Source organism: Myodes glareolus, chromosome 27, assembly GCF_982192425.1.
Source record: "Myodes glareolus chromosome 27, mMyoGla1.1, whole genome shotgun sequence".
NCBI lineage: Eukaryota > Metazoa > Chordata > Mammalia > Rodentia > Cricetidae > Myodes > Myodes glareolus.
In genome coordinates this window covers 43,318,925-43,333,267 of record NC_142052.1, presented here as the reverse complement: position 1 = coordinate 43,333,267, position 14,343 = coordinate 43,318,925, and the positions used below count along the sequence as shown (strand labels likewise).

The 14,343-nt window shown below is 43.8% G+C and overlaps 1 protein-coding gene across 1 annotated transcript; it reads left to right on the top strand.

The window, feature by feature from the left end:
- Positions 1-2,398: 2,398 nt before the first annotated feature.
- Positions 2,399-11,588, top strand: Clk1 (CDC like kinase 1). Its single transcript, XM_048428724.3, has 13 exons — positions 2,399-2,558; positions 4,010-4,164; positions 4,542-4,767; positions 5,677-5,767; positions 6,157-6,223; positions 6,913-7,029; positions 7,111-7,277; positions 8,937-9,031; positions 9,127-9,256; positions 10,269-10,351; positions 10,487-10,566; positions 10,805-10,895; positions 11,238-11,588. The coding sequence occupies exons 2-13, from the start codon at positions 4,010-4,012 to the stop codon at positions 11,379-11,381; spliced, it is 1,446 nt and encodes a 481-aa protein (XP_048284681.2). The 5' UTR covers positions 2,399-2,558; the 3' UTR covers positions 11,382-11,588.
- Positions 11,589-14,343: the final 2,755 nt, after the last annotated feature.

Sequence of the window (14,343 nt, the reverse complement as noted above, 5' to 3'; positions counted from 1 at the left end):
GCCTCCGTGTGTGATTTATTTGGGAGCTGGGTGGTAGGCTCCTCAAAAAGCCAAAAGAAAAACAACAACAACAAAAAAGCCAGGCCTCTTAAGCACAGAAATTTAAACTTAAAACAATGTTAGCCATCACATAATCTTAGTTTCATTTAACAGCATAGAGCTTCCCATCTAGCCACCTCCCCCATCCACACCTGTGAAGTATTCTCATGTGGTTCTGTTTGAATAACTAACATCAGTCAAAACAATTTACTGAACTTCCAGGTTTGGATACAAAGTGTATAGGTGAGAGTCTAAGGAGCTAACAGACACAAACCATGTAATCCGCAGGAGTGACTTTCAGTTGGAAAAGTGAACAGATTACGATTTCACTAGCAAACATTGTTCTTTCCATCTGTCCTCTTGGTGGCGCGGGCCTGTAATCCAGTATGTGAGAAGCAGAGGCAGTAGGATCACCACGAATGTGACAACCTGATCTCTCTATAGGGAGTTCAGGCCAGTGGGGGCCACAGGAGTGAGATAAATGAGACTGTCAAAACACAGAATTCCAAATTGTACATAGACAGCAATAAAGGTGAACCCAATCCTTACAGGTTACTAGAATCAAGTAAACACGTAACAGTTACTTTTCTGGGTGCTGTGACAAACCGCCTGAGAAGCAGCTCTTGCAGGAAGCTCATTTGACTCACTGTTCAAGGGCTCCGTCTGTCAAGGCACCAGGAACCTGACATAAGTGGTGGAATGAAAAAATAAAGGAAAGGACGTGACCGTTCCTAGGTATGGCGGAGGATAAAGTCTATTACACATAAAAGTGAAGGCATAAGCAGAGAGAATGGACAGGACCAAACTGAGCTGGGCCATGTGGGGAGGGGAGAGAGAGGAACCAGAGTTGCAGCAACCAGGAGACCAAAGGTAACGAAAATGTCTGGATTATATAGGGAAGAGCCTCTCGAGGAAGGGCAGCCCAGCCCCTGGGCCGCACAGTTCAGGATAGAGGATGGGGTATTTAAGTCATACCCTGTAACGGAGTGAAGGGTCCCATGAGAACCTGGGGGTCAGGTCCACTGGGATATGTTAGATAGGCCAGCTGTCCCTGGTTTGACACTAACATCCCAGTCTTTTTTGTTTGTTTTTCGAGACAGGGTTTCTCTGTAGCTGTGGAGCCTGCCCTGGAACTCACTCTGTAGTCCAGGCTGGCCTCGAACTCACAGAGATCCACCTGCCTCTGCCTCCCCAGTGCTGGGATTAAAGGCGTGTGCCACCACCGCACGGCCATCCCAGCCTTTTTTTATGGTAATAAGAAGGGATGATTTAATCATCTATTATTACTTATTGCTGACATTGGAGCATCCTTGTTGGGGGACCCCAAAGCTGGAATAGTGGCCAACTCTGGGAAGAGCAGGCTTTCACTCTGCAGGCTCTGCAGGACCATCTGGGACTAGGAAGAGTTTGCAGGCTTTACCTGTCTTTACCTGACAGGAAATCTGCTCGAACAGCTATGCATGTTAGGGTCAGAAGTTAAGGAGTTTAGAAGCTTTTTCTTAGCTGCACATTTGAAACTTTTAGGCCAAGGTACCTGGTGGCTGGGGGAAGGGAGTCCCAAGACCAAGGATTTCCCACCCTCAAGAATAGACAGGTGGGGAAACAGGCTGTTGATTGACAGAGTTCACTTGACCTTGTTTTTTGAGACAGGGTTTCTTTGTAGCTTTGGGGCCTGTCCCTAAACTCCCTCTGTAGGCCAGGCTGGTCTTGAACTCACAGAGATCCTCCTGCCTCTGCCTCCTGAGTGCTGGGATTAAAGGGGTGCACTACCACCACCCAGGTGATTTCTTTTTAGAGTCTGGTTGCAAGGTAAACTGTCTTTCTCAGCTGGAGACCTCAGCAAGGTAAACTGTCTTTCTCAGCTGGAGACCTCATTTTTATTCAAGAAGAACTGAGAACTGAGAGGGTAGCTGAAGCTTTGGTTGCTGCTGTTAAGCTGACAAAGCTCCCACCAGCGTAGTCATCAACTCCATCAGAGATCTGAGAAGGTAAATGTCACCGTAGTAAGCAGGAAATGCAGACCAAACAGCCGCAGTCTATTAAAAACGACAGAAACTAACACTGTCTCATAAAACGGAACAAAAAACTTTTAAACGGTTGCAATCAGGGCGCGTGCTCCTTCTGACCGTGCTCCTTCCTCGTGTGCCGGGTCTGCGGAGTCAGACCAAATATTTCTGTGAGCGCAGAGGAGAGCATGACCGTGACTGCGGCGTGGGGAGGGAAGGATTCTCAGGGGAAGCCTTAGGGACAGCGCCACTGCCTCCGTAGTCTTCCCGCACCCCGCCGGGGACGGTCCCGCGCCTGCGCACCCGGGACGGGTCCCCGCCTGCGCACTCAGGACGCGCGCAGGCCCCGCCCCTCGCGTCATCCGCGTCTCGGAGAAGAAGCCTGAGCCTCGGCCGTCAGCTCCATTTTGTGCCGGGAGTCCGTCGTCGTCGCTGTCTCTGTTGCTATCGCCTTCACTCTTCCTGCCCTTGCCTTGCGAGCTCTGTCACCGCGGTCGGTGTCCCTGCGGAAAGGTAAGCCGCGGGGTCCGTGCGGACGCTGCCCCGCCGTGCCCTCCCTGGACCGCGCTGGGTGTCGCGGTGCTGGGCCGGCTCCCCGTTCCCACGGCGGCCGCTCAGCCCTGCTGAGCCCTCGCCTCCGGATCTGCCCGGTGGCGGGGACTGTGCCACCGCCGGGGCGCCCCGAGCGAGGGCGGAACTAGGGCCCCAGGCGGCAGCGGCCGCGCCTAAGATGGCGGAGGCTCCCGGGCCGCGCTCGCCCCGCGGAATGGCGTCGCCAGGGCGCGGCCTCCGCGCCGCTCGCTCTCGGTGGCGGCGAGGAAACCCGGTCTCGGGGCCGATTTTCTGTCTTTGTCACCCACGCGGGCCTCGCAGGCCGGTGTGGGCGCTGTGGGGGCAGCTTGGAGATTCCTCCAAGGTGAAAGCCGGCTTCGAGGAAGAAAAGAACTAAGAAGACCGCCGGTGTCAGTCAATCCAGTTGAGCTGGTGCAGAAAGCGCAGGAGCAGGGCTCGTAAAGACGGGTTTAGGATCTAGGTAGCCCCAGAGATTGTGAAATCCTTATTTAGACAGGGCTCAAAGGGTGTACTTTGTAACAGTGTTAAAGGTTAAAATATTGTTTTCCTTTGTAAACGAAAGTTGTAAAATGTACTCGGAAGGGGCATTGTTTACCTTTAGGAAATAGGAGGGGAGCGCCCTACGAGTGTGAATCATCTCCCCTCTGCAGTAAACAATTTTATTGCCGTCATCGTCACGGCTGCCCTGTCAGTAAATTGGTTGTATTAGTGAGGCCTGAAGTTTGCTGGCTCAGCACGAAAGGCAAGCCAAAGCCAGTTGGGCAAACTCCCATATTTTCCTTCTCGGGCTTTTCCCTCCCACGTCTCCATATTTTTTCCTGTCTCCCTCTGCTAACAGTGGAGATTTACTTGAAGGAGCATTGAAAAATGAGGTCACCTGGGGAACGGCAGTTTTGAGCTGTAACAAACACATCTAAACAGATAAAAGTTAGGGTTAGTTTCGGGTGTTTTGGGGGAATTGAATTGTGTGAACCTTCTGGAAGGGTGGTGGTGAAATTTTACCTGGGCTATTTAGAAACCTCTCTACTTTTTTATGTTTGGGCACGGTGAGAACGAGATAGAAAATGTGAGAAAAAAATCAGATTCCAGAATCTGAGACAGTGCGGTAATTTTTATGATTTCAGATATTTGACAACAATTTCAAAACTTGGATTTAAAACCAAAGGCCAATGCTGGGCATGATATGCCTTTAATCCTAGTACTACCGAGGGAGGGGCAGGTAGATATGAGGTCCAAGGCCAGCATGGTCTACGAATTTCCAGGACCTCTAGAGCGAGATTATTTGGGGTTAAAAGGAAAAAAAATCAAAACTAGCATGGATTTGCAAAGGAAGCTTTTACTGGTGAGCATCACAGAAATCGAATTTCATTAGGACCATTTGTCTTGTGTAGATGAGACATCTACAGAGAGCTTACTATCCTGCCTGGGATGAGAGAGATTGGGATTATGGAGCCTGGAGCAGCAGCAGCAGTAAGAGAAGGAGATCACACAGCAGTGCCCGGGAGCATAAGCGATGCAGATACGATCACTCCAGAACAACCGATGGGTAAGAGGGCTCAGCGCGCAGAGTACTGGCAGCACCTGCTCTTCAGGCACACTCAGTATAACTGCTTTTTATCAGCCAGACCAGTGTTGGCACACACCTTTAATCCCATCGGATCTCTGAGCTCAAGGCCAGCCAGGACCACACAGAGACACCCTGTTTTGAAAAACAGCTAGTAATGTAGCTCAGATGTAGATGGCTTGCCCGCCACGCATGAACCCTGGGGACCACATAACTGCGGTCACTCAGTTGCATGATTAAAGATTAGTGGTGGAATCCTTAGCTTGGGCAAGGGCCTTGAGTTCAGTCCCCTACGCTGCAGAGAGAACTTGGGTTTTTGTGTGGTTTGTTTTGGTGTATAAAGCAAACTTCTCTTGTAGCTATTATCTGGGGAGCAGATCCATAAACGAGAGAGCGTATCATAGCCGGCGCTACGTTGATGAGTACAGGAACGACTACATGGGCTGTGAGCCGGGCTATTACTATGGAGAGCATGAAAGCCGATATCAGAACCATAGTAGCAAGTCCTCTGGTAGAAGTGGACAGAGCAGCTTCAAAAGTAAACACAGGATCCACCACAGCTCTTCCCACCGTCGCTCACATGGGGTATGCGCACTTTTTAACCTTCTGGAGGTTTTATTTCCCACAGACAGGAAACAGATTTGTGTTGAGAAAAGTTAAGATTGATTACACATCACAATTCCAGTGTGCCAGGAGTGTTTTTAGAATTTGTGCACTGCATAGGGAATTCACAAAAAGATGTATTTAATTCTGTAATAATGGGTTTGTTAAAGACTCCTTAGTTACTAATTGCCATTTTATTAGTGGGGGGGTGACTTAAAAATAATTAAAAAAATTTTTCTTAATGCTATTTTAAGTCTTATTTTGATGAGTTCAGTTTATCACAAAAATTAGGTATTTGTGTGAGGGTTAGTTGACTTACTTAACCTGTTTTGTAATCTTTTTCTCATTAAGTGAACTGCAGATTTGAACTTAGTTTCTTGTATTGGAAAATTATAACAGATGACGTTTTAAATGCTATAATGTTATGTGCCAAATCTTTTTTCCCTCCCAAAATTAGCACTGCTTTAATACCTGTTTTCTTAGCGAGGGAACCTAAATTTGGCCACAGTGTGCTAAAAATAAATACTACATCCTACAGTTGCAGTATGAAATAAGGACACTAGAAACCTAAAATTATGTTTCAGTGAATGCTACAGATAAGCATTTTTTAAAAAGAAAAACAATTGTGTTTGTGTTTTGTTGCCTTACCATATTGAGTATCTTATCTGAAAATCTGTTCCTTGCCATGTTTTTCTCCTGTAACATAAACTATGTGCCCTGTGAATTTCTGGGGACTGAATTTGAAATTGCTCCTGCCAACCGTTTGTGGCCTGGCGTGTATCTGAATGCCTGAATATCTCCCCGCTGAATGAATTTCGTATTCTGCCCTGAATTCACTCGGGTATATTGATTGGCTGGATGATGTTGGTGCCGCCCACTTGACGTTTCCAGAAGAGTCACCGAAGGAAAAGATCGAGGAGTGTAGAGGATGATGAGGAGGGTCACCTGATCTGTCAGAGTGGAGACGTACTAAGTGCAAGATGTATAGAATACTTTTCAACACTTATTCACTTTTCAGATAACAATCTGTATATATGTATATAGGTTAAGATTTTAGGGATTTGGAAATCTTTTCTTTCTGTTTGTTTTGTTTTGCTTTGTTTTCATTTCTTTTGGTGGGAGGGGCTTGTGTCTTTCTTTAGAGTTTTAATATTTGTTGTACAGAAATTCCAGAGCAGTAAATGAAGTTAATGCAATTAGCCTGAGAATGAAATCAATTATAAGAATAGTTGTATGTTTTTGGATGGTGTTGGATGATAAGTAATTAAAGATGAGGAAATTTGTAGCATCTCCTAGAATAATCTGCACTGATAGCTTTAAGTACGTTGTTTCCACTTCTTGTTATGAGTGAGATGTATTTCTCTTTTTTAGATGAAGTTGTTGATACTCTGGGTGAAGGAGCCTTTGGGAAAGTAGTGGAGTGCATCGATCATAAAGCGTAAGTTTCAGAGCCTTGGGGTTCTTCCATAGAGAAAGTTAGTTTAGCTGACACCCATACAAACTTTTTAGCTTGGGTCTTTTGACTTAGGTTGTAAGAAATTCATAGGTAAAGGTACTGCTTTTCCTTTGTTTGGTTTTGAGACAGGGTCTTACTGTGCAGGCCTGGAACTCAGTGCTGGGATCCAAGGTCTTTACCATAAAACCTGGTCTCTTACATTTTTTAAACAAAGCCAACTAAATAGTATTTTTATATATATATATATATATATATATATATATATATATATATATATATATATATATATGCCAATTAAAGAATATATATTCCTTAATTGAAGGAACAAAGGATAAGTTTGTAGTGATATGGTTAATCTTTCTTATTTAGTAAATGGTAAATTTACTAAATGGTAAATTTACTAAATGGTAAATTACTAATTTAGTAAATGGTAAATCAGTAAATTACTGATTCTGGTACAGTGAAAGGTTATCTTGTTGCTAACTTCGAATTGCAATATCTGCTTTTTTTCTTTTTGAAACAGGGCCTCTATCCCTGGCTGTCTTGGAACTCTATAGACCAAGCTGGTCTCAAACTTAGAGATCCTCTTGCCTCTGTCTCCACAGTGCTTGGGATTAAAAACCTAGCTTGGATTATCACCTTTTTAACTTGGATTTTATTCTCTCTAACAGGGGAGGTAGACATGTAGCAGTAAAAATAGTTAAAAATGTGGATAGATACTGTGAAGCCGCTCGATCAGAAATACAAGTTCTGGAACACTTAAATACAACAGATCCCCACAGTACTTTGTAAGTATCAAATTCAAACTTGGGAAATAGTCTCAGGTAGATTTGAAAGCTCTATTGAGTTATTTTTTTATGTGCTTATAGCCGCTGTGTGCAGATGTTGGAGTGGTTTGAGCATCGTGGTCACATTTGCATTGTGTTTGAACTTCTGGGTCTCAGTACTTATGACTTCATTAAGGAAAACGGTTTTCTGCCATTTCGAATGGATCACATTAGGAAGATGGCGTATCAGATCTGCAGATCTGTTAATTGTAAGTTCTTGACATGCCTTCCAAACCTTAGTGTGAAACTAATGTCAGATTAATTTGGATCTTTAAAAAGAGAACCTGGTGGGGCTGAAGGCTGTAGTTCAGTACAGAAATGAGGCCTTTTTGTTCTGTCCCCATGACCACAGAAGACTAAAAGATGAGATCTTTTAGTGAGGGGTTTGAAAGTTTAGTCTGAGAATAGAATGGATTTGTGGGGTGGGTGATGGTGGTTAAAAGATAGAAAGCTTGTGAAGAATCTGTTCAAGCTTTGTGGTGGTGTGTTACACGCCTTTAATCCCAGTTCTCAGGCAGGAAGAGGAGGGTAGATCTCTGAGTCTGTAGATCAGTTTAGGATAGGTTCCAAAGGTACATAGAGAAACCCTGTCTTGAAAAAACAAACAAAAATCTTCAAAAAAGCCCAAGTGGTGGTGGCAAACCTTTAATCCCAACACTTTGAGGCAGAGACTGGTTCCAGGACAGCGAGGGCTACACAGAGAAACCCTTTGTCTTGAAACAAAAAAAGATTTAATGTGCCTCTTAACTGTATAAATAGCGATATAGTGCATAGTCTGAGATGTGACTTAAGCAGGCATGCATCCTTAGTTCAATCTCCAGAGGAGGTCGGGAGTGTGATAAGTCGATAGTGTTTGCTTACCATGTCCAAAGTGTTGGGTTTGCTCTCTGGCGCTATGTGAACTGGGCATGGTGGGGTTATGCCTGTAATTTACCTTGGTAGATGGCCATTTATGGCTTTATCTGATTTGAGGCCAGCCTGGACTACCGCATTAAAAAACCCTGTCAACCAAAAGAAAGGTATATGCTTAAGACTGATTTAGTGTGAGCTCTGGAAATTTTAAATGAAACAAATCTCCGCTTCATTAGACTCCCCCACAGAGTTTCTCATTACATAGTTTTAAACATAATTTTGAACTTCCTGCTACCATTGGCCTCTGGCAGCCCTCTGACCTTTCTAAGTGCTGCGATTACAGATGGTAGCCATAGTCTCACTGCAGTTCCAGCTAGTCTTGTGCTCTGTCTTAGTGCTGAAATTAGAGAGTATGCTACCACCACAGCCAGTGTCACAGGAGTTGGGGGATGATGAATTTCAGTCTCATCGTATAACCTCAGGTCCAGGATCCTGCCCTAGTATGAACCACCTGAGTGTTGTGGATAGATAAACAACTCATTATCAGGCATGTATTTCCCCACACCTCTGGTAAATTTTCTTATAAACGGAGATTATGTCTTACAGAACATAGGAAGACACCAGAGGTTTGGGGGTTATTATTTGTTATTTTCGTGTGTGCGCAACACACACATGACTGCAGGTAATCACTGTCAGATCTCCTTGGACCATTTGATAAGGGTGCTGAGAACTGAAGTTCACCAGTACTCTTAGCAGACTGCCCAGTTTACTACAGTCTCAGCCAGGGAGCACAGCACTCAAAAAACAGGTGAATACCTGAGGTCAAGGTCAGACTGGTCTACAGAGTAAGATTTAGGAAAGCCAGGGCTATATAGAGAGACCTTGTCACTAAACTAAGACTTAGGATGTTTATACCCTCAACTTTTGAGTACTAAGATTCTAAGCATAATTTACGATGTCAGGCCTGTGGTTTCGTGTTGTTTGTGAGACTGTAGTGACTCTGTGCTTCTTTCCAGTTCTGCACAGCAATAAATTGACTCACACAGACTTAAAGCCTGAAAATATCTTATTTGTGCAATCTGACTACACGGAGGCTTATAATCCCAAAATGGTAAGGATTGTCGTGGTCCTTGTAACATTGTCGTGGTGCTTGTAAATACTTTGTTTCGATAGTTTGTCTTTTCATTTGTCGCTTACGATTTTCAGAAGCGTGATGAACGTACCGTCATAAATCCAGATATTAAAGTTGTAGACTTTGGAAGTGCAACGTATGATGATGAACATCACAGTACGTTGGTATCTACAAGACACTACCGAGCACCCGAAGTTATTTTAGGTCAGTGCTTGTATGCTTTAACAGCCCACATTGCTTTATGATAGCCAACATTCAGTTTACAGTCTTATCAGGTAGCTCTGGTACAGCTCTTGTCTAACCTGCCAATACCCAGGATTATCAAAATAGAAAAACAGTATTAGAAATTATGTTAAGCCAGGCGGTGATCATACACACCTTGAACCCAGCACTTTGTACAAAAGGCAGGTGGATTTTCGTGAGTTCAAGGCCAGAGCTTGGTCTATAGAGTGAATTCCAGGACAGGCGCTGTAACTATTGGGAAACCCTGTCTTCTTTGAAAAACCGAAAGGAAAAATTATGTTAAAGTGTCTTCAAATTGCTGGGCATGGTGGCATACACCTTTAATCAGAGGTTGGTAGTTCTCTTGAATTAGAAACCAGCCTGGGCCACATACTGAGATCCTGTTTGAAAAAAAAAAAAATCTTGAAATCTCTACTTACCAGCTATGGAGCTAGCATGTGGCTTAGCCTTCAAAAATAATTGTTACTATGTTGTTAATTGTGCATCTTAGAATTGGTTCAGACCAGGGACTGTAGAGATTGCTTGTTGGTCAAGCTCTTCCAAAGGACTTCACAAGGCAGCTCACAACTGTCTGTAATCCCAGTTTCAGGGGATCTGACTCCTTTACACCAATGCACATAAAATAAAGTTAAATTACCGGGAGAGGGGGAGAGAGAGACAGACAGAGAAAATTGGCTCAGACAAATCCAGGTGTGATTGTCTATAATCCCGGCACCTGAGGGTCGAGTCAGGAATTCCTCCCTGCTCAAGACAGGTAAGTCTCCAGAGTCTGACTTACTGTCTGCCATGCACCAAAATAAGTCAGGGATACTGGGGTATTGTGAACAAAAGTCAAAGTGCAAGATGGAATCCAGCAACTTACACTTAGAGGACAGGATGTCACACTATATTCAGAACTTGGTCTTTGCAGTTGTACTCTGAAACGTCTTTCGGGGATGTGGAGGTTTCTCCCTAACACTGCTTTGCTTTGCAGCCCTAGGGTGGTCTCAACCATGTGATGTCTGGAGTATAGGATGTATCCTTATTGAGTATTATCTTGGATTTACAGTTTTTCCGGTGAGTGACTTCAGGCTTTGACACTGTTTTGCTCTCTGCCATTTTGATGACTCTGCCTTGTGACTTCTGAGTAGTTGGGTTGTAGAGTGGGTGTGGTTTATACGGATCATGGGTTAACAAATGTTTCTATTGTAGACTCACGATAGCAGGGAACATTTAGCAATGATGGAAAGGATTCTTGGACCACTGCCAAAGCACATGATACAGAAAACCAGGTATGTGTTACTTGAGTCATAGCATCTTTAATACCGCTATTTTAAAAAATTTCTTTTTCAGTTAAATAGCATATTACATTATTGATGGTGAATAATTTAGCATTTCTGTTGCTTAGCCACGGTCTTAAATCTCTCAAAGGATTTAACCTGGAAAAATTTAGTACTTGATGCTACTTCATATCTTTTTAGGCTCGAAAAAATAGTAAAATAGCAATGTGAATGTTTATAACTGTTTCAGGAAACGTAAATATTTCCATCGTGATCGATTAGATTGGGATGAACACAGTTCTGCTGGCAGATACGTTTCACGGCGCTGTAAACCTCTGAAGGTAAGCTCGGACAGTCGAGATAACCAGGACTTGCATGTTCCCGCTTTGACCCCACTTTAGGGGTGTAGAGGTTGAACCCTGGCCCTCCATAGTCTCCCGCTGACCTACAATCTATCTCTTGTTTTAAGTTTTGTTTCTACACAGGGTCTTGCTAGTCTATTAATGTGTAGTCCAGGCCATTAATCAACCTCCTAGGTTCACAGCTGTGTATTGTACATGGCTTATCCCCCACCCCCCTTTCTTCTAGAGACATTTTAATGATGGTTTAGAGAAGGAGGCGGCTAGTAACCCATGATTCTGATTTTTGTGTGCAGCAGATGGTAAGAATGTTTTCTGTTCCAGGAGTTTATGCTATCTCAGGATGCAGAACACGAGCTTCTCTTTGACCTCATTGGGAAAATGTTGGAGTACGACCCAGCCAAGAGGATTACTCTGAGGGAAGCCTTAAAGCACCCTTTCTTTTCCCCCCTTAGAAAAGACACATAGTGTCAGCATGCTCTGAGAGAGATCTTACAGACTGCATCAGTCCAGTTGTAAATACTAAATTATTTGTATAGCTTTGTACATTTCTTAGTGTTTTTATTGTTTATATGATTTATTAAATACATGGCCAAGCCAAACAACAAGCATCTTTCAGTAATCATAGAATGACTAATTTGGAATAAACTTTGTGCTTAAGAATTTATAAAAGTCTGTACAGTTTGGTGTGCTGTCTTTTGTTTTAGGGAGTTGTGTCCCCCCATCCCCCCCAGACAGGGTTTCTTCTGTAGCTAAGGCTGTTGTAGAACTCACTGTGCAGACCAGGCTTGCCTTGGATCTCAGAGATCCACCTTCCTCTACCTCCCAAGTACATCACCATTGCCCGGCTTCTGCAGTTAGAGTCTGGAAATGCTTTATTCTGAATCAAGGTTCCTGTAGTAAAGCAAGGTTTTTTGTTTTTATCTTCATGACTAAGAATATTTTACAACTACTGCCTGTGGAAGCTGGAGGCTGAGCCTCGGTGGCTCTCTACACAGGGAGGTAGAATGAGGCGTGATGCTTTGCTTTATCTGGGTTTTATGTCTGTGGGACACAGCCTCAGCTCTCTGTGCTCATTTATCTTTTGGTTTGGGTGTGTTGGGTTTTTGTTTCTTTATTTTTAATTGAGACAAGGTGGTAGTGACGCATGCCTTTAATACCAGGCGAACACAGGTGGATGAATCTCCATGAGTGAGTTTGACGCCATTCTGGTCTACCAAGTGAGTTCCAGGACAGGCTCCAGAGCTCCAGAGCTGCCTTGGGGGCAAAAATTGAAAATTGAGCCAGACTCAGTGCATGAAGACATTTGCCAATAAGTTCAACAACCTGAGTTTGTTTGATCTTTGGAATTCCTACATGGATACACAAAAACAAAAATCTTAAAATTTGTGAATTGAAAATACCTTAAAGGGTTTTTAAAATTGCAAATTCTCTCCTACCCTGTAAAGGTAAACCTGGGTATTCTTTAATCCTTGAAGTCCTTGCCTTGGGGTTGGGGAAGGGGTTCAGTGGGCAAGAGCATTTGTGCAAGCGCTAGAACAAGAATCTGAGTTCAAATGCTCAGCACTTGTGTGGGGCACCCAGGCAGGTTCTTGGGTGGTGGAAATGATCCAGAGCGCCCTGAAGAAACCGAACTCCTTCAGATGTTTGTGGAGGTCTGCAGTAAGGTGAAGCCGGATAGAGCAAGACACCCCCGGCTGCCTGCTGTGACCTCTGCATGGGTGTGCGTGCACACAACACCAAAACCCTAGTTTTAGGTACATTAGGAACCATATCACTAAATCAAGGTCACGGTATGTACTGTTACATATATGAAAGGGTTTCACACGGGAAAGGGCTCACATATAATGACTGACACTTTGTGATAGTGTTCCTACAATGAGATTTTGGACCTGGGGTCACATTTGTGCTAAATTCAGCGCTGAACTACCTTTTTTTGAACTACATTTCAATCTCAAGAGTTTAAATTTTTTTTTTTAAATTATACTTAAAGGTGGGTATTAGTGACACACCTTTAATCCCAGCACTTGGGAGACAGAAGCAGGGAGTTTGAGGCCAACTTGGTCGGCAGAGCTAGTTCCAGGAAGGCTCTACAGCTATAGAGAAACCCAATCTCGAAAGGCCAAAATCCACCTGGGTTGATTCCCAGCATCAACACGAAGGCTCAGAATGGTGTAAAAACTAGAAAAATTACATTTGAGGCCAGGTATGGTGTATGTCTTTGATTCTACTGTCAGTGAACAGAACCGGGAAACCCCTACATGTCTTACAGCCATTTGGTGACCTCTCCAAGCCAACTTATTTTTAAATCAGCACTGATGGGGATTTCTCTGATACTCAAATAGTACTTGCTAATTGTAGCAAATCCATAAATTCAAATTTTATGGTGGTGTCAAGCTTTCACTTCTTGGGATAATCCACCAAGGAATTCTTACGCGTTTTTTTCCACCTCTTCTAGGCCCAGGCTGCTTCAGCCTCTGGGAGCTGGGATTATATGCCCAGCACTGATCTCTGACATGGGGCTCCACAGTACAGCTACTAGAATGACAGAACCTCGCACATTTGTGAAGTATCTTTGCCATTTAATTGGAAATACTTGGAGGCCAGGTGGTGGTGGTGCATACCTTTAATCCCAGCACTCAGGAGGCAGACAGGCAGATCTCTGAGTTCATGGCCAGCCGGGTCTACAGAGTGAGTTCCAGGTCAGGCTCCTGCAGATCTCATGACACAGCCCATAGTTAAATGGAAGTGGAGTCTGGAAGCCTTTTGGCAGTAGTAGGAATTACACTTAATGCCTCATAGCTAAAAGGTTCCCCTGCGGAAGTATAGCCCGCCAATTACACCAAGCTGGCTAAGAGTTATTAATAATGTTTTTCTCAAGAAAGAGTAAATTCTAAATTTGTTTCCAGTCAAAAGCACCAGATTTTTCCAGATTGCTTAAGCCATGCCTACTGAAAATTTTTATTCGCCTATTTCCACCTTTCTTAGACAAACTGTACCCCTGGCTGGCCTGCACTCAGATCTGCCAGCCACTTTCTCCTGTGTATTGGGTTAAAGCATGTGTCTCCATGCTCACAGTAGCCCTAGTAAGGCCTCAGTACACTGACTAAGTATTTAAGACTGATAAGAGCCGGATGTGGTGGCACACAGTGATCTGAGTTCGAGGCCAACCTACAAAGCAAACTGCAGGACAATCAGGGCTGCTAGACAGAGAACACCATCCCCCCCCAAAAAAAAACCTTGAAAAAAAATTAACAAAAGACTAATACTGAACACACACACATTATAAATCCTAACAATTTAAGACTTCACAGTTGCTTATTTTATGTAGTACCTTAGGATAAAGTTTCACAACACAAATAATGGAGTAATGTGCACTCAAATGTTGGCTTGTCATTCACATCGATCCAAGTTTCTGGGTTCTGAGAGC